The 20,647-nt window shown below is 51.2% G+C and overlaps 1 protein-coding gene across 19 annotated transcripts in view; it reads right to left on the reverse strand.

The window, feature by feature from the left end:
* The window catches only part of RAPGEF1 (Rap guanine nucleotide exchange factor 1), a 142,092-nt gene extending 121,769 nt beyond the window's left edge, over positions 1-20,323 (reverse strand). For 5 of the 19 annotated variants that reach the window (XM_070595348.1, XM_070595347.1, XM_070595354.1 and 2 more), the window contains exon 1: positions 14,838-15,048. In XM_070595348.1, the coding sequence (XP_070451449.1) occupies positions 14,838-14,898 (61 nt within the window). In that variant the 5' untranslated portion in view covers positions 14,899-15,048. Of the gene's footprint in view, positions 1-12,744; positions 12,968-14,837; positions 15,114-15,386; positions 15,448-19,476 lie in introns of those variants that run through there. The other 14 variants (XM_070595366.1, XM_070595358.1, XM_070595353.1 and 11 more) reach the window with 10 other exon arrangements.
* Positions 20,324-20,647: the final 324 nt, after the last annotated feature.

Below are 20,647 nucleotides of genomic sequence, written 5' to 3' on the forward strand. Positions count from 1 at the left end.
ATCTTCAATCTGTGGTGTCTTTGCCTCTTAGCCATTTTACAAGGGTTCGTGTCAGCAGCAGACAGTGGCTTCAGCCAGGCTCTCCCGCACGCCAGCAGGGCAAGTCCCACAGGCCCTCTGGGCCTCACTTTTCCCACCTGTGAAAGGAGGCCACCAGCACCTCCCTGCAAGGCTGAGGAGAGGATTAAACATATGTAGCACAGCTCCCGGCACCAATGCACAGCGGTTGTTTTCATACCACCACCACCCCCGCTACTCTGACCGCACCTTGCTAGGTGGAATCCCTAGACCCCTTTCCACTCCTCTCCACACTTCACTTTAGGCAGTGCTTCCGAAGGGTGGCGAGTCCACTCACCCACCCCACCAGCAGCGGGAGCATCACCTGGGAACTTGTTAGAAATACCAATTCTCAGCCCAACTCCAGACCTACTGAATCAGAAACTGGGGCTTGGAGCCCAGCAACCTCCAGGTGCTGAAGCGTGAGACCCACCGGAGAAGGCCGGCAGCACCCTGGGATACCCAGCAGGTCCTCAGGACAGGGACCACCTGGCCACAGAGAGTCCTGTCACCAACACCTGCTAACATAACAGCCTGCAAGGTACCAATTTGTCATAAACACGAAGCTTCCTACCTGTCTCTCTGGCTGTTTGCTTTAAACATCAAATATATCACTTGAATAAAAATGAAACTTCTGACAAAACATTCAATCCCCTACTCCTTTCTACAGCAACAGGGAAAACAAAATCTCTGCCCAACTTAACCCAGACTAGTGCTCCTATACAATGATTTTTCCAATTTTCTCTACAAGACTTGATCCAAACATTAATATCCTTGCCATCCATTCCAAAGACTATGAATTTAATAAGATCTGGTTAACCTAAATGTTAGCATAAGGAAAACACGCTCTGGCTGTTGTGTGTACATGTTTATTGTTTTTTAAACCAAACTGTCCCAGCTTTTGATGCTTCCGTGAGTGACTGGAACATACGGAGTAGCAGATGCCCACAGGGAGAATGGGACCAAAACCAAACTCAGCTGCCCCTCCTGTGGACTCTGTGGGTTGACCCTGTGCCGGAACAGCCGTATTTCTGAAGCAGTTCTCTCACTGCAAACCAAGCCCCTCTCCAACACAGATCTGTGGAACTCAGGAGTCACAAATGATTCCTCCCTCACTGTTTTCCCACCCGACCCAGGATCCAGGACACTTTCGAGAGTGACAGGGAGGGTGTGCTATTAATAATTACGCCAGGACAGCAGGTGTAAGCCGGGATGTGGGACCATCACTCCATCTGTCACAGTCTACGCAAGCACTGTAATTCTCCTCTGGGGTCCAGACATCTCACTGCGAGGCCAGAATAGAGCTACGTCTATAAGCAAGACTGCAGTCTGCCTCTTCAATCAAAGGCTAGGTCTCGCTTGGAGGGGGAGCCTGGGCAGTCGCTGTGAGCTCCAGGACAGCAGGAGCCTTGGCTTATCTGTCACCATGTCCCCAGCCATCTACTGCCAGGAACTGTAGGCAGCAGGTGCCCAAGAAACCACGAAAGAATGAATCAATGCTTCATACTGTATCACCCTGATTCTAAGACATTCATTTCTTCACAGTTGAACTTTTGAAGTCAGGGTGTGTGGTTTTATAATCCATCCAGCTGATGTATTTTATTTTTCTTTGTTTCCTGAGAAGTGTTATTAAATCAATAATACGATCCACATGTGTTGGGGCCATAGCATCAAAAAAACACAGTAACTGCTTAGCATCCCAGATTCATACAGAGACGTGTTAATGACACTCATGGGACCAGAGACTCTATCATGGCAATCTCATGGCGGCAACTCCCAAATGGAGGCACCATTCCATCTAACAGGGTCTAGCTTGGTCTTAAAACTTTTGGACAAAGCCTTGGTCTTGCTTCTACGTAGATCATCCTCTCTCTTCCCCTCCCCTAAGTCAGTGAAGCCTTCTCATGAATGTGACCAACAGCTTGGAATCCTGCCAAACAGCGCTAGAGTAAATGCCATCTGTGTCATCAACTGAGAGAGTAGTGCTGACGATGGTGTCCAGGTAGAGTCTCAGACGGAAGCCACGGAGGAGTCTGAGAGTCTTTATTAACGGCTGACGTGCACCAAGCACTCGCCATGTGCCAGGCTACACCACCACCCAGCTCCGAGGCTCAACTGGAACTGAGGCCCCTGCACGTCCATCAGCCACTCTTGGCACTGACCTATTCAGACGGCTACAGGACAGGAACCTAAGGTTGCCAGAGGGCAGCACTGGACAACCCCCTCTGTGAGGGTCCTTGAAGGAGCCCAGCACAGCTGAGCAGCTCAGGTGCAAGGCGACGAGAGCCACACTCGGCGGGTACGGGGTCCACCCTGGCTTAAAAGCTTCCTGCCTCACAGAAGCCAAAGTCTCACAATCGCACAGCCTCCCTCAAGGGACATGCCCAATTACAAATGTCACTGCACTCAGGAGGCCCAAAGTATGATGTCCCACCAAGCATTTATAGTTCATCTATAGTGGAATCATACAGTATTTGCTCCTCTGTGATTGGCATATTTCACTTGGCATAATGTCCTCGAGGTTCATCCATGTTGTAGCATGTGTCAGAACTTCCTTCCTTTTTAAGGCTGGATGATATTCCATTGTGTGTCTAATGCCACATTTTGTTTATCTATTCATCTGTCTATGGACATTTGGGTTGCTTCCACCTTTTGGCTATTGTGAATAATGCTGCTATGAACTTGGGTGTACAAATATCTTTTTGAGTCCCTTCTTTCATTTCTTTTGGGTGTATACCTAGAAGTAGGATTGGTGGATCATACTGGAATTCTATTTCTAATTTTCTGAGGAACCGCCTTACTGTTTCCCACAGCAGCTGCACCATTTTACCTTCCCATCAACCGTGCACAAGGGTTCCAATTCCTACACATCCTCACCAACACTTGTTATTTTCTGTTTTTTTGAAAGTAGCCATCCTAATGGGCGTGAGGTGGTATCTCAGTGTGGTTATGATCTGTGCTTTGCTAACGATTAGTGATGTGGGGCATCTTTTCACGTGTTCATTGGCCATTTGTCTATCATCTTTGGAGATGTGTCCTCAAGTTTTTCAATTGAGTTGTTTGATTTTTACTGGTCAAATGCCATCCTTATTTCCAGGAACCAGAGCTAGGTAACCAAGGTCAAATTCTATGCAGATAAACACTGATTATGTCCATACAATGGAATACTACTCAACTATACAAAGGAATAAACTACTAATAAAAAAAACACTTCATGAATCTTATAGGCAGTACACTGAGTAAAGAAGCTAATTTCCAAAAGTTACACGCTAGATGATATTCTCGAAAAGGCAAACCATAGGGACGGAAAACAGATCAATGGTTGCCAGGAGCCAGGATGGTGGGGGAAGGGTTTGACTACAAAGGGGCAGCAAGAATTTTTTTTTTCCTGGGGTGATGGAATTGTTCTCAATCAATTGGTTACACAAATCTACAGATGAGTTAAAACTCAGAGAACTGTACCCCCAAAAAAGGTCAATTTTACTGTACATAAATAAAAAAAATTCTCATGCAGAAAGGGAAAGATATCTCCTTTTATCTACATAGGCATTATGCTAAGCAGCTAACAAGCGTCATCTCATGAAATCCTTACAAAACTCCAGGAATGTATAATTACTGACCAAAGCCAGGTCTGACTGAACTAGGAGAAACTAAGTCCTGATTATTTCAGAGACCTGAGATTCCACGAGAGCTTTCCAAGACCCAAGGAGCTTACAAATTATTATTTATCATATAGTAGCAGGAACCTGGAGTTGGTAGAACCACGCCCACACATCAATGACCCTTTTTTCCAAGGCACAGGGTCCACAGAGCCTCCATCAAATTCTTAGCAGCACTTATGATCTTAAAAAGCTGGGGAACCACTGCTCCAGTTCAAGGTCCAGGGAGGGATCATGGTCTCCCCTAGAGGACACAGCCGGTCTGTGGCAACTCCAGACACTCAGGCCAGTTCTCTCTCCATCGTCCAAAGATGCCACAGGCCCAAGCATTCCTGGTGACAGTGACTCACGTGTTTGACACGATGACTTTAGTCCACATGATTTCCTCACTAGTAGGTGAATTTGACCTACTAAGCTGGGACCAGGGAACTTTGGGCTCCCTGCAACATGGAGCTGAAATGTAGTCCTGGTCCCTAACTCAATTCCTGTCTTGGTCAAATGTAAAAACTGCATTCTACAACCTTGCACATTTAGGGTAATTAATAGAGACAGCTCCCCGTGAACAGAAAAAACAAGGATAGGTCATGAGGAAAGCATGCTTTTGATCTGTGCCTTTGGTTTTCTGATGAGCTCAGAGAATTAATATTTGTAAGGTACTCTTAACAAGCTGAGGCAGAAGCACAAATTAGTGTGGTTATGCTAATTAAGTGAGAGGTTCTGTAGCTCCCGGACAGAATGATTAAAGAAAGTGAAAAAGGCTGACTGGGCTTTGGTCTCTGCAAAGAGCCCTGTGTCTTAGCTAGCTGCACTGAGAAACTTGCAAGGAGATTACATATATTCACTTTCATATAGCAGAAAAGTCCAGGAGAGCACAGGTTAAGGAAGACTGAGAACAATACATTAAGATTTCTGAATTTATCTGCACTGTACAAAATAATCAAGGGGGAAAAATAAAGGGTCTGTAATCACCCCCACTGCAGCGTGCAACGTGATTTGTAAGTTACTTGTGCACAAAGACCTTGAATGGCTTGTCGTATTTTAACTGTCACAAAACAAAAGCACCACACTGTGATCATTCCATCTTCAGTGCTGAACAGAGATGGTTTAATTAATCCCGTGAGTCACCCCTGCAAGGAGAAACTGAGGTGGTGTCTCCTGGGATGGAGCAAAAATACACCCGCCGGGATCCGCCCTGCTCTGGCTCTGAGATAAACTGCCGCCCACAGGGACAGGCCCCTTCCTTTTAGACAGACTTAAGAAAGAATACAATCAGGACTTTCCTCGATCTACCTACATGTGCTGGGGCCACATGTGTAGCTAAACTGAAATGCCACCCACTCTTCCTATAAATGATCTCTTTGGAGGTTCATTACTTAGCCATAAAAATCTGTTCCCTGGAATTCAGCTTTCTCAAACGTAAAAAAAAAAAAAAAAAAAAAAAGACCCTGAAAGCAAATACCTCAATAGCCAGAGACCTCCCCTTCTTCTGTGAGTGCTGAGATCTGAATTTCACTTACCATATGACCACTTTTAAAGAAACGGTCATTTTAGAGCAGAAGGGGACATTCAGTACCAAAAGCTGATGTTTACTGAGCACGTCTGTGTCAAGACTGCTAATACGCTCTATGTGCAATATCTCATTTAATCCTCCCTCAGCACCATAAGGTAGGCACTGTGATGATTTTCTCTATTTTACAGATAAGAAACTGAGGCTTAGACGGGCAAAGAGACTTGCCCACGATCCCACAACCGTTCTGTGGGAGAGCTGGGATCCAAATGCACAGCTACAGGACTCAGAAGCCCATGCTCCCAGTCACTGCTCCATCTTCTCATTTCACAGAGAGGGAGAGTGAGGGCACAGAGGAGCACTGACCCAGAGCTTCAGTGTAGACTCAAGGGCCACGAGGCAGTTCCCCTAACCTCCAGCCAGGCTCACGCTGCCTCCAACACGGATGAGTGTCAAGAAAAATACGAAAGCCTAGATCAAAAGTCTCCTGCACAGAGCACAGGCAGTGGCGAAACTGTCAACTCCCTAAAAGCACAGAGGCCTCCACTCTCAGTAACCTCCACTGCCCTGACAGGCTGCTTGGCACTCAGTGAGCACTGAGCCAATGCCGCATGGATGGATGGATGGGTGGGTGGTGGAGGGGAAGTGGAGGAGTGGGTGGATGGGTTGATCTACAAGTAGACAGATGGGTGGGTGGTGGGTAGGTGGGTGGATGGAGCTATTTTAACTAAAGCCCACTTCCCACTATCCACATCCCACTCAATATTTTCAGCAAATGCACTTTTAAAGCCACATCTGTAACTGAGAAACCAGAAGCTCCTTCATCAATCTGTAGGCAGATGTGGAGTCACTATAACAGTCCTGCAGAGAGACTGGAAAGCCCCAGGGGAATCCCAGAGCAGTTCCAAGCAAAGACAGTAACGGTGCCTCCCAGCCAGCCTCCCTGGGGCTCTGGAGTGGACCAGCAGTAGATCCAGACTCTCCTGTGGGCCAGAGGAACACACCCCGAGGAGGGGAGGAGAAGCGATGAGTGAAACCCACGTTCCTCAACTGGCTCTACCTCTCACTCAACACACGACCTTAGCAAGTCACTTCCCTTCTTGCTGCCTCCCTTTCCTCACCTGTCAAATGAGCACAATCCAGCTATTTCTCTCTCTTCATAAGAACAGAACTCATTAATTCGTGCACGTATCCGAAGGTAAAGCTCGTAGCACAGCGCCTGGCACACACGAAGCAGTCGACAATCTTTAGCTGTCATTCTCATCTGGGAAAAGTGCTATGTAACTCCAACAATTAATAATAACCAAACAAAAGAACGAAACCTAAAAGACAGAAAACCTCATGTCTTATATAAGTTTTATTGTGATGATGAATAGTTAACTGCCATGCAACATTAGTGTCATTAAAAACCAATGAAACAACCCCAATACATCCAACGCCCCCCTTTATACTGCGGACTAGACTTACAAAGAATCAGCATTAAAAAGGGCTCTGAGATGGGTTTGTCCACTCCATCGGGTTACAACAGAGGCACCAGAGGCTCAGAAAGGTTAATCAATTTGCCTAAGGTCACCCAGCAAGAAGCAGGAATTCCTGGCCCCCTGTGAGCTGCAGCAGGACAGCCCGCAGGACCACATTCTTCTCAAGGGTCGCCTCCAACATTATCAAGTGGGCCTTTCAGTGCAGCAGCCGCCTCAGTGGCAGCGGGGTCCCTGGAAATGTGAAGGCTCATTTCTACCCAAGTCACGACAGCCAAGAGAACAATGTCATCACAGCCAATGAAAATATGGATAAATGGGAAGTAGTCAAATGGGTTTTAGTCCTAACTTGGCTCCAACTCAGTCTATGACCATGCACAAATCTCAACTATTTTGGACCTCAGGATCCCATGCATAAAAGAAGAGCTTTGTGCCTCAGTTTCCCCCTCTGTAGAATGAGAACCTCTTGTTGGATTAGATGAGATGACACGTGTAAAACACACAAAACAGAGGCTGGTACCAGCAGGTGGTAAGTGCTCAATGAATGTTAGCTGCTACTATTTTCTGTATTTATTATTGAGAGGAGGGGCTGAAAGAGCCAGTTTCGTGACCCAGGCACAATCTTCCATCTGTTTACTTACAACCAGTCCTTGAAGGAGGGAGGCACGCGTGACTATCCAGAACCAGTAAAGACAGCCATTGTTTCCAAGCAGAGGTTTGGTTTGTTTTTTTGTTTGCTTGTTTTGGGTCAATCAAGCGGCTATTCGGAGCCATCACATTCCACTGGACTTCGGCTGTCCTCTCCTCCTTCCATGTTCATGCCTTTCTTCTCCCAAAAACTGCAAGCGTCACCCTCCTGCTCAGGGAGACCACAGGCTGCCATTTTGACAGTACAGGGTGTGGCCGGGAGCCGTGTCTGTCAAGTCTGCACCAATGGCATAAATTTTTGAAAAGCTAGAAAGCAAACGCCTGAACTGCGCCCTTCTGTCCCCAGCCCTGGGAAGCACCTCCCACAATTCTGGGCTTGACAGCTCCATTCCTTCTGTGCTCTAAAAGCAGGGCAGAGTTTCCTGATCACAAAACTTAATTTGCAGTAAAACTGTGTGGTGCCAGCAAGCCTGCGACAAGCAAGGAGAAAGATCATCTTTAAGGGACTATTGGGACCGGAGGGTCTGAGCTGTTATGATAGTAACAGTATTTTAGGAAGAAGCAGACCAGACCGTAGGTCAGGACTACGGTTCAGAGACCTATCATCCGTCTTCCAAACCATAGTCTGGAAGAAAAAAGGAGGGAGAAAGAGGAACTGTGACCATCAGACACTGGATTTCTATCCCTTTACGTAAATCTCCTCACTGCATCTTCACTCACAAAGGAGGAGGAACTGGCAAGAGAGACTGCCTACGCCCCTTGACAAAGAAGAAACAGGGAGCCAGAGAACCCCAACAGCCTACCTCTCCCAGGCCCTCAAAGAGAGAGCGTACTCAGTCCTTCCATTAAGAGGGAGTTGATGGTTCAGAGGCCGACTGAGAAAAATTCCAAGTAGAGACAGGGACTACAACCATGGAACTCGTCACGGGCAGCGGCCGAGCGGAGCTGGCACACGCCGTGGTTTGTAAGCGAAAGGCCCACGAGCACTGCCTCAGAGTGCTTTGTTCCTGGGCCCACAGAACCAGCACAGGCAGTGCCGACAGCAGCTCAGGACCGCGGGCTGCCCGACAGCTGCCCAGTGTCAGGGTCAGGGATGGCTCGGTCTCGTCATGTCCCAGAGCAATCTTGACACAGTGCTCTGGGAATCGGACTCAGCCTCCTCATCAATTTCAGAAAACTACACTAAAATACTGATCAATGACACAGTCAACACAGAACCCCCAAGTAACTACATACCCTGATCACAGTACTGGTCCTTCTAACTCACTAAGAAACATCCGAACCGGCAATTCAAGACCCCGAAGTGGCTCCATTTAAACATAATTTTGAGAGTTGGAATCAGAAACCTAGGTTCATTCTCTGAAACTATTAAGTAAATTCACGAGTAAGTAGTCACTGAGCACTGACTGTGTCTAGGTGCGGTGACAGCAACCCTGCAGGGGACCAGACGGGCCCAGGCACACCCCTTGTGGAGCGAACGGTCTATTTAAGACTACGTTTGTTGATTTTTAACTCGCAGAAAGGAAACTGGGGCTTTGGTTTCTGAATGAGCTAAACAACATCATTCTACCCAAAGTGTTTATCTGGGGCCTTTCCAGGGATTTACCATCTGCGAGTGGAAGGGAAGGCACGAGGAGCCCGAGGAAGCTGGTCTCAGTAGAGGAGGCTGGGTGCAGCCAGGAAGTGGGTTTTCACACTGCATTCAGCGGAGGCGGCCCCAGGCGGAGCCTCAGGGCCACAGCTGAGCAGGATGGACTCGCTGTGCCCAGAGTGGCTCCTGCTACCGGCTATCTAAGAGTCTTCTTATGTATAAAAGAGGACGAGCTGTTTGAAAACACAATGAAGTGGGGAAGCACCATTTTGGAGTCCCTCCCTTCCGGGGCACTAATGGAGAAAATGAGACTCAAAAAGGGGAAAGAATTGCCCAAGGTCACAACGCCAGGTCTCAGATTGATAGTCAAATGGTCTAAAACAAATGACCAGAAACTAAGATGACAGATCCCTTAATAATTCAAACTGTGGGTTTTGGTTTTTTAATCATAAAACAGCCTTCAGGGCAAGGTGGGTGCGAGTCAGAGGAACACCTGTCCCCCAGAAAGGGGCCAGGTCGGTCGGTCAGTCGCTGCCGTGTGGGTGCGGTGGGGACAGCGTTGCCAGGCCACTATGCTTTCCAGTGCGTCATCTTATTATGGCAACAGGCAACACACTCAGCCGGACCGAGGTGAGACCCAGCCCTGCGCTCCAGGCATTCTCCAATCCAGGCTAATTTGGGAAATGATTTTTCTGCAAGTTCATACATGACTCATCTTTACAGGCCTCCTATCAGGTCCACTGGCGACAAGGAATCCCATTCAAACAACCTCTGCCAACAGCTGCTCAGGAGACCAGGAAACATTTGGGGTTGCTGTGGCTGGTTTTTAAAAACACATTCAGCCTGCGTTCATGCTGTTTCTTATCTCCTTATTGCACTGCTAATGTTATTAGTATGATTAGCATCATATGCAACCTAAGACTGCGTGGGGCCTACCTTAATTTCACTGAGATTGGCTTTTGTAAGATCAGAAAAGAAACTCAGAAACATGAACGAGAAGTCAGATAGAAAGCTGCTGTGTCTCCAGCACCAGGGGAGGCCCTCAGCAGTGCTCTGAAAGGTAGGCGGTTGGGGACCAGGGTGAGTTTCCTGCTTCACTAAGGCTGTGACCCAGGGCAAGTCACCAAACTTCCCTGGGCCTCAGCTGCCCTCAGGTGCAAAATGGGGACAATTGGCCCTGCTCTAGCCCTCAGGGCTGTGGTGCGGATCAAGTGAAAGGAGGTGTCTATCAACGCATTCTGAAAACACAGGAAACTGCAGACATGCTCAAGACTGTTCTCATGGTACCCCTGGACTGTGACCCGGGAAGGCCACACTCCTGCGGGCTCTGTGCCACCGTGAGGCGTCACAACGTTTGCCAACAAGGATGGAGTCGGAGCATTGCATGAGCGAGCGAATGAATGTCTACCAAGTGCCATAAAAATGTCCTATTTGTTGACTGGATACATTTTGACCACAAAGACTGCAAAGTGTGGATAAAAAGGAAGTGTAAAATTTGAGAGGAGTTCAAAATTTATCAAGACATGGTGACTGCTGATCTACAAGGACTTTTTCCTCGGCCAAAAATACGTGCAGCCTCCTGTGACAGTACTCGTCCTTTTCATCTATTCTGGGAAAACACATATGACAAAAAGTTACTACGAATGCAGTCAGTGTAAATTTTTCTTTTTAATTTATAATAAAAGCATCTTCACACATCTGAAGAACACAGCACCTGAGCCTGAGACCCCATACTCATCCTGTCCTCAGGTGGCGTACTCCGTGAGCCTACTGCCACTTCCCCAGCCCCAGTGGACAGCTCGAGGCCACAGGGAGCCTGGGGAGCTGGCCAGAGACTTCCGTAAATGATGAAACTCCGAGACAGACTGTGGGCTGCTGGGAACACAGAGTGGGGAAAGAGACTTTAAAAAACTGCGTAATTTACATCCTTATGACGTCTGTTTTGATTGCCCGGCCCAGTGGGAAGGTAACGCCCAGGAGGCAGGGTTCTTTGCTACATGTAGCCCAGGGACTAGAACTCCTCAGGTGCTTAGGAGATGCAGGATAAACCATGCGAGGAATGAACTGAGTGAATGAAAGAAGGAACGAGCAGCTGGGACTCTGATGTCAGTAAAACTGAAGCCACTTTCTTCCCTCCCCTCCTGCTGTGCCCGGCCAACTAGCCTCATCCTCCACATCTCACCTTGAACCTCAGTCCCTCACCGAGAAATTTCCTGACACCCCTGCCCCTTAAGTCTGCCCACCCAATGCCTGTGCTGGGGTGTGATGACTGCCAAGTTCACCACAGGCTCCCCAGAGCCTCATGCAGCACCTGACACGGCGGGTGCTCGATCAGTGCTGGACACAGGAATCGGGGAACGAATCAATGGAGGAATGGGGCAAAGATTTCAAAGTCCAGAGGAAAAGCAAACGCACGTGAACGGTTTCTCCAAGGAAGGGGATGCAAACTCAATGTCAACAGTCCCAGCCGGGAAACAGGAACCAGTGATGTTGTGGCTGGCAGCGGGAGCGGTGCCTCCCGCCCCTCCACCCTTCCCCCCTCAACCCCCTGCCCAGCTGCCTTGTAGGAACAAGGGCGTAGAGTTACCAGAACTTCTCCGTTTTCAAGAGAACCAGAAACCTGAGATTTGTGAGTGATTTCCTGATTTCTAAATATTGACCATCAATTCTTTCTTCTTCAAGAAAATGTATGGACCAAACACGACCCATCTATGGCCCACCGTCACAGTCTGTCACCTCTGCTCACAGGCAAGAGCGTTTAAGCTCCAGAAAAGTTAGGACATCGACCCTCCCCCCACCCGACGTGTTTGCTGGAATGAGCCGGAGCAAAGCCAAACCCAGCAGAACTGCGCGCACAACCAGAACCGTGTTGCCTGCTCCCTAAAGTGGCCTCTGAGCAGCTGCACACATCTCCTGCCAGTGTAGGTGTTCCAGAACAAGCCCCTCGGAGCTCCCAAGGAAGAGCCTATGCTCCTTGCCATGCCTGCCCACAAGCTCACCCAGGGGAGCTCCCTAATCCACCTAGCTCCACTCTGCTCTCCGCCTCCTCATTATCTCTGGAAGACACCAAGGAGTCTACAGAAGCCTGCCGGTCCACCCGAGCCTCTTCCTGGCCCTCCAAGTTCAATCCTCCTCCAAGCTAACGGGACAGCCCCCGACCAGGTGGCAGGTCGACCCTCCGCCACCCTTTGGAACTCACGCTGCCTTGGTCTCCCTCGGGCCCCAGAGCAGAGACCCCTGGGGACAGCCCGACCTGAGGCTTGCCTTTCTGTGTCCCCTATGAAAGGGCAGGCTCTCAGAGGAGGGCAGCATGTATGCAGGTGCAGGCGCCCCCACAGCCAGGCACTGCTGAATGAATAAGTAAAGGTCCTAAAGAGCAACAGGACAGACTCAAAAGATCTCCCCAGTAGGCTGCCACTACTCCCCAAAGAGGTATCAGGACGGAAGAATGGGCAAGAATCTCGAGGCTGTGAGGGACATATAAAGGAGTTTTCTTTTACGCTCAAAAAACCTAGGATTCCTTAAACCCTGAAAAATGAAAGAGCTGGTCCTATTCTCAGAGAGAAGAGATTATGAACACATGTAAGCAACACTTCTGCTGCTTCCAGTTCACAGAAAACAGCAAAACCCACTAACAATGACTGTTTACTGGCTGTCGGGCTCTCTAATCTACCAGAGACTGTTCACTTGCTAAGGGAGTCGCCGCTTCACGTAAGGACCTTTCCTTTGAACGAAACACTCACTGGTGACTTAACAGCAGATCCACTTAGAAAACTCCATCAGAAACCTAGGAGAAAATCTCACCGAAATGCAAAGTGAAGGCCACTCATAGCGACCAGCAGAAACCACCAGGAGGTGTACCCTTCACTCCAGGAGTGTCCCGATCTCCCTTGACAGTCGTGCGTGAGTCACATCAAGAGACCTTGTCCCAGGAGCATGCGCCTCTTGCCAGCTGCCCATGAGGGGCCAACCCCGGTTTGGCCAACCTCAGAACTTTCTTGCTCAGCTGCCTCTCCCCAAATGCACCTTCTTCCGGAGCTTTCCACAGCCCCTGGTCAACCCCTTTCACTCTGCCCTCCTTCCCCCATCTCCACCTCCACCCAGGGTACCCTTACTTCAGGGCCAAGCACAAATGCTGTCCCCTCTGGGGCCTTCCCCATTCCCCTGGCTGACGGGCCACCCCCCTCCCCCGGCCACCTGCGCCCACGGGCCCTGACTCCTGTCACAGCACAGTTCCTGCCGCCTGGCAGCCCAGGTGTTTCACTAGGTCTGGCTCTCCTACCCTCAGACAAGGTTCTCTGAAGGGAGGCACTTACTGCTTTTGGCATCTCCTACAGCCCCTAGCAGAGGAGGTGCCAGAGAAGGCCCATGGATAACCCAGGCTGAGATGATGGGCCTTAGGCCTCCTTTCTCTGGTAATAAGAACGCACATGTAGATTCACCCCATTCAGAGATGCCCGAGCCCAGGAAAGCAGCTCGTGGGATAGCAGGTGCTTTTCATTTGGCTCTCTTTACTCTTGCATGATCTTCAAGTTTTTGATGATGAACATATCCTTATAATCAAAGAAAACCCTGTTAACCTTATTTTAAAAATAAATTATCCAAGTTTTCCAACAGTACCATTCTGAGATACTATGCCAGGAGTTCCTGAGAAATGCTGCCGAGATTAAACCAAGATATTTCTGGAACGGCACATGTGCAGGGAAGCAACTCGTGCACTGGGCAAGGCCCTCGGGCTGAAGAACAGTTAGAAAAATACGCATGAAGCAGCAGCCGAAACCAACGGCCCTGGCCCTGCGGAAGGCACCCAGGCTTCCGTCAGAGCCAGGCATCAATGCCCGGCCCGCTGCCCTCCTGCTGGGTGGCCCCCAGGAACTCATCCAATCGCCCTGAGCCTGTAAAACCAGGACCACACTCTCTCTCAGAGAATCTCTGCAAGGATTTACTAAGCAAGATGCTTAAGGCGCTGAGCACAGAGCCAGAGATATAGGTAACCCTCAATAAAGGCTTCAAAAATGTCCTTCCTGTGCTTAAACCACAGCCTGCAAATTACACCGTCTTCCGAGTCCACTCCCCAGGGGCATCTCAGGAAAGTATCCCGGTTCAACCAGGGAAACAGGAGCAACTTCCAAAATCAACGCAACTGACCCCCTTCAGAGACCCCTAAAAGCGTGCCTTGCACAACTCAGCTGCCAAGCTCACCTGGCCCCCAGGTTAAGACAACCCGCGGCGTTCCCAGGACAGGAGCCCCGGGCTGCCCACCCCCCTCGCCGTGCACCCAACGACTCGCCCTGCAAGGCGTCGCCGGCTAATGAAGCCCTGGCCCCACGAGCACGGCCGTCATCGAATCTTTGGAGACTATTCCCAGCACCGTGCGCAAGACCCGGGTACCCGGGAGGCAGCTCTCGGAGATTTCTAGGAACACACAAAGAGCCGGGGCTGCGTCAAGGTTCACCCTCTACCCCCAACCCGCCCTGCTCCCAGGGCTCAGCCTGATTCCGGAGGAAAACTCGCCCGAGCCTGCAAACGCCCAGCACAGCCCGCCCGCTTCCTTTGAAGCCAGCGACCCGGGGACTTCTGGTTAAATTTAAACTCAGGCTCCAAGCGATGACACATTTTATGGCTCCGCTCTACTCCCCGTCTGAAAGGCAGCCGCCCGGCCGGCTCGACACGCGGCCCGGGGGCGCCGTCCCCTCCCGGGTCCGCGCCGGGGGGCTCCGAGGGCCCGGGCCCCGCGCCCCGGCTGCCCGCCCGCCGGCCTGGCCCGCGGTGGCCGCGCGCCCCGGAGACGCGGGCAGGCGGCCTCGGCGCGCCCGGAGCGGAGCGGAACGGCGCCCGCAGGCCCGGGCGGCAGTGCCGCGCTGCCCCCGCGCCCCGCGCCCGCAGCCCGCGCCCACCTGCTTTCTCGATCTTGCCGGACATTTCCGGGCTGCGCCGGAGGCCGAGGCCGCCGCTCATCGGGCCCGGCCCGGCCGCCGCGGGGCCCTCAGGCCGGCGGCCGCCGCTCGCCTCGGCCCTGGCTCGCCGCGCCTCACACCCGCGCCGGCATGGCGGGCTCGCGGGCCGCGGCCTGTGCGCTCGGCCGCCGCCGCTGCTCCGCCTCCTCCGCTCCCGCCGCTCCCGCCGCCGCCGCTTCCCGGGCCCGCGAGCCGGCCGCAGCGCCCCGCCGCCGCCGCCGCCGCCCGCCGGCCTCGGCCAGAGCGCCCCCTGCCGCCCGCCGCCCGCCGCCGCGCGCCCAGCGCCCCCTGCCGGCCCGGAGCCGGCCGCAGCCGCCCGTCCCCGACGCAGCGCCCCCTGCCGGCCGGAGTCTCCGCGCCGGGGCCAGGCCGACCCCGCCAGCACCCCCCCCCCCCCCCCTCCGCGCCCTCCGCAGGCCGGAGCGTCCCCACCAGGGCCTGGCATGGATCCCAACCAGGACTCAGCAGCCCTTGCCCACTGGGCCTGACCTTTCTGCCCAAGACGCAGCACCCCCTGCAGGCCTGCAGTCTCCATACCAGGGCCTGGGACCCACCCCGACCCGGGTCGCAGCATCCTCTGTCCTGGAGCCAGGGCCTCCAGGCCTAAGTCTGTCCCCAACCAGGACTTGGCACCCCCTGCTGGCTGGAAGCCTCTCCTGACCCTCCCACCTGAGACACAGCACCCCCTGCTGGCCTGTAGTCTCCACGCCAGGGCTTGGGACTGACACCCCCAACCCAGGGCTCAGTGCCCTTCCCCTGTCCAGAGCACCCCCTCACTCAGAACACAGCCACCCTCCCAAACTCTAGCCTCCATGCCAAGGCCTGTGACTGACCCTACCCAGATCCAGAGCCCCCTACTGGCCCATAGGCCGTGCCAAGGCATAGGACCAAAACCCTGTCCCACCAGCTGGGCTCAGCAGCCCCTGCTGGCAGAGTCACCTGGCCAGGCCTGGGCCTGACCCCGCAGGAGACTTAGTGCTCCCTGCCATCCCAGAGGCTCCAGGCCTGGGACTGACCTGACCAGGGGTTCAGCCTGGTCTGACCCCCACCCCCACAGGAGACTCAGTACCCCCTGAGGGCAGGATCCACCTGGGCAGGTCTGGGCCTGAACTTACCCAGGGCTCAGCATCCCCAGAGGCCCAGAGTCTCCACACCACAGCCTGGGTCCAACCCATTAGGACGCAATGACCCCTGCATGCCCTGCTCATTCGACCCCAAATGGGGACCAATACATCCTCCAGCCTGGAGCTCAGCTGTGGGCCTTTCCTAGCATGGAGATGAGCTCAGCAAAAGTCATTGATTTAGGAATCAAAGATCCTAGTGAGGCTAGGCACTGTGTTTGGTGCCGTGGGTCCTACAAAAATGCACATGATTGATTCTTCCCTCCAAAGAGCTGGTAACTTGGGGGGTCAAAGTTAAATCATAAAATGCAAGTATAAATAACAACAAATTTTAGTAACCCAAGAGGTGCTCACATGTGAGAATATCTCCCTCTTCCTGCTCACTGTTCTTGGCGTCAGATGAAATACAAAGAAGTAACACAAAACCAACTCAGCTAGTTTTCCCTCCTGTTTCCCTCAAAACAGGTAAATTAAATCATCTGGTGACGGGGACAGGATTTGGGAGAGGGGCAGGGACAAGGGAAGTGCGGTTGATGTGGTGAGAGATTCCAATCCGCGTCTCCCTGCACACTCTGGTGGGTTCACTGATTCTGTAACTGAGAGCTGGCTGCAAATGGCAGCCAACTTGCCAGAGTCGCCAGTTCCAGCCTTCTCGGGGTCAAAGGCAAAGCTGAAGAGTGACAAATTCATTTCTCTTTCAGGCTGATGAATGGCTACTGTCAGCCACAGTGGCACTGCTCAGCTCTCTTGGCAGCTGCATCGTCTGGCAAAACTGGTCCTGGGCCCCAGACCCACCACCCAACACCCCCAAAGCTGCCCCCCATCCTTCTGGGCTTCTGAGCTAAGAAGGGCCAGTATTTTAGGTGCAAAATCCTAGGTGCAAAGTAGAAAATTAGACTGAATGAATAGTAGGCCCAGTCAGGGGTTTGTGAGAGTAAAACCAATATATTTAATAAATCATGACATATCAAATGACAAGGCATTTTCTAACAATGAAGTGCTTTACAAATGGACACTTCTGTAAATAAGGGTCATGGAGCTTATTTAATGAAGGGTATTCATCAAAGGTGTTTACAGATATGACAGAACACACACAAGGTAGTGAAGCGGACAGGTTCCTAAAGCTTTGTGCTTCCCACCTTGGGGCCTTCTCTCATGCTGCTCATTCTGTCTAGAATATTCTCTCTCCTATTCTCCACCTGGCTGATTGCTAGTCATCTTTCGAGTTTCGATTTAACTGTCACTTCTTCAGAGAATCCTTCCCTGACGCCCCCAAGGGGACCAGCTCCCTAGGCTGGTCAGGATTCACAATTCTGCTGTCAGAAGCCCAGCTCAGCTGGGTTAGGGCAAAAAGGGAATGTGTTGGACATCATAATTAGAAAAACCAGGGATACAGCCTGGACCAACACAGCAACCTCTAGGCTCTGAAAGAATGACATCGCTCCCCTGGGTTGGCTCTGTTCTCAGGCGATCTCTCTTACACAGTGGCAGAGCTGGGCACCAGCAGATGCTCATTAGCTCAGTTTGAGTCACTTGCCTGTCCTTGAGCCAATGACTGCAAAGAAGGGAGTAGAATACATAAATTGGCTAGGCCTTGGAATTGTGCCAATTGTGAGAAAGCTCCAGAGTGGATGCCACAGAACCAGCAACTGGGAGTGCGAAAGGGTGGATGCTCAAAGCAAGATTGGGGAAGGGATGCTGATGAGGCAAAATCCACAGACATCCATCTCAGCATCTCAGACGGTTGAGAGCCTTGCAGCATCCTATATTTCTCCATAGGACACCCCTCCATTTAGTTCTTTCATCTCTTGTGTCTGTTTAATCTCTGTCCCCTTCAGGACACTGAGCTCCATGCAGGCGGGACTTTTTGTCATTTGTACCCATGGGATTTTAATTTATAGAGGTGACTGAATGGTGACAAGGAGAGGCCAATGCCACTGAAAGAAGAATTTATGACTTACATCTTCTGAGAGGAGGTGGGGCACCATACCATGCAGGGCCACATAGGGAGCACCACGGTGGTCAGGAGGCAGAAGCAGGAGTGACGGGAAAGCTCAGGCCAGAGCCTGTATTGGGGTTTCTTTGGGAAAGGCAAGGTAGGGCAGAATCAACAGTTTAGGACTGACTAGTGGAAATAACTCCGGTGGGCTACAGGAAATAGAGGTTGTCCCTAGTTGCCTGGCCCTGGGATGATTTAGGGTAGGGAAATATTGGCTTGGTGTGTGAGTTATTAAGGAGGTGGCTGGGGCTGTAGACTCAGGATTGATTGGCTTGCATATGAAAGAATTGACTAGCCCTAGGAGGCCATCTTTCTCAGACCAGCAAGATTTTTAAGATTTTAAAACACCATACGATGCAGAAAATGAAAACCATTAGTACGGGGACCATGTCTGGCTCATGTACTATGGCACCAACTCCAGCACAGGGAAGGAGCTCAGTCAGTACTTGCAGGGGTGCTGCAGGGCCTTCTCCCAACATTCCGGGGAAGGGTGAACCAGAGGACCACTCCCCAGCTCTCCAGACTCCACCGTGGAAGGGACAGCGAGGTGGCCAGGAGGCTGCTCAGAGAGCCTATGTGAGACGGGGCCCTTTCCCAAAGAGTCACATCCTCTTCTGGGCATTTGCAGACAGCATCCAGCTACTGGGACAACAGGAACTCAGTGAGACTAGGGAAAAAACAGCCACAGTGGGGCTGGTGGCCACGGGGCTCACCGCAGCCTAGATTGTAGGGGATCAGTCCACAGGGACCTGCCTGAGTTCCTGACTACAGCATCAGTCCCTGAGGACAGAGATTATTGCGTCACTAACTATATCTTTCTTGCAGATCAGAAGAGGAGGTGGAGTCCAGGAATAATAGTAATAATGGTAATGAGGGCTGCCCGTGGCTGGCGTGTGCTCAGCCACTGCTACAACCCTCATAGTAACTCCAGGAGGGGGGTGCGAGGGTCTAGCTCAAGAGGTGTTTGTTTGGTCATGTGTTACAGATACCAATTTCATAATGGCTTGTCACAAAGAGGAATTTATTGAAAAGCACAGAGGTGTCTCATGGGTAGACCCGAAGGGCAGAACCTCACCAGGGCCTGAACTGCACGGGCAGTCGCTTATTCACTCACCCCAGGCCCCTTCCTCTCCCACCTCAGCCAACAGACCAGACTCAGGAAGGATGCTCGTTCCCAAACCCAAGTTCCAGGAGAGATGATCTGATTGGCCCAGCTCCAGTCAGGGGTCCACCACGGTCCAATCAGGACTGGCCAGGTGGGTACACAGTACAAACACAGCTGCTAGGATGTAGCCTTGTGGGTTCTCAGCCAGGCAGGGCAGACAGTTGCATGTTCTACAGTGAATATTAACCCCCTTTGGCTGAGTGGGTAACACAAAGACACATTTCCAGTAAGTGGGCAGCCTACTCCAGGCTCATTTTTTAACCACGTGCAACAACTTCTCTAACCCAAACTTACCTTTATGTATCCCACAGTATTTTGCATGTATGCTTGATCTTCATTCAGTTCAATTCAGTTCAGTTCAACTCAACTCACATAGATTGTATGTCCTCAGTGTACTGGGCCTCAGGAGGAAAGCAAAGATGCACAAAACCTGGGTCTCGGTCTCCGCGAGCTTCAAGGGAGTTAGAGAGTGGAAATCTCAGGTCCCAACCAATTCTTCTACAAGACGGGCCATGATGAACATTCCGGCAGGGGGTGCCCCCCATGCTGTCTGGGTGTGCGGGTATTCATTTTAATGTGGAGCAGCAGGAAAATCCAAATAGAGGAGAAGAATTTGTTTTTGTGATTTTAAATAACATTAGTGATGTTGTTTTCATTGAGATCTTGCCTATTTTTCATTCTTGCAAGCACAAGCTCCCTGCATTCCCCCACGCTCCCAGATGGCTTAATGCTGATCTGGTGCCAGTGCTCAGGAAACTGGGCAGATATCCGCAGAGATCCTCAAAGAGGCGGGGACAGACATCTGGGTCATCACTCCATGACCTAACTGTGGCGTCTCCCAGACTGATCCCAGCAGAGTGGGCAGCAGATCAATGCGCGGTACCTTTGGCCTTTTCTCTCACCAGTGGGGATTCGGGCCAGCTAACAGACTTCTTGCTCTGGGTGCTCAAAAGCTGGTAAGAAACAGATGTATTTTCAATGACGCATAAGGTAACCACAGCCTCGAGGATCCAGTTAAAATGGGATGGTTGAGCCCACAGCCGAAGCCTGCCAGTGCGAGAGAGCTGGGTGCTGTCGTTTCCTCAAACAATTTGGTAAACGTTACACACGGCCAGTTGAATGAGGAAATCACGCAGGAAGTGTGGCAAACTGGCAGGCAGCACAGGCACACACACACCTCCTCTGCCCCCTAGCGAACAGTTAGAATTCTAACTCCATCTGCTCAGCCATTTTAAAAAAGGCAACGTACTATCATTTTACAAATCTTTAAGTGTTAATCATAGAAAATATGTGCCATCACTTAAAAAAAAAACATAGAGATATATAAAATAAAAGTGAAAGTCTCCCTTTCACTCATGAGAGGTAGTAGCTTAATGTGTATCCCTCCAGACTTCTCCCTATTAAAGATATATCCATGCACACATTTACGGTTTTTATATGAATGGCTTTAAGTGGTACATATTAG

The sequence above is a fragment of the Equus przewalskii genome, chromosome 26 (genome assembly GCF_037783145.1).
Source record: "Equus przewalskii isolate Varuska chromosome 26, EquPr2, whole genome shotgun sequence".
Classification (NCBI taxonomy): Eukaryota; Metazoa; Chordata; class Mammalia; order Perissodactyla; family Equidae; genus Equus; species Equus przewalskii.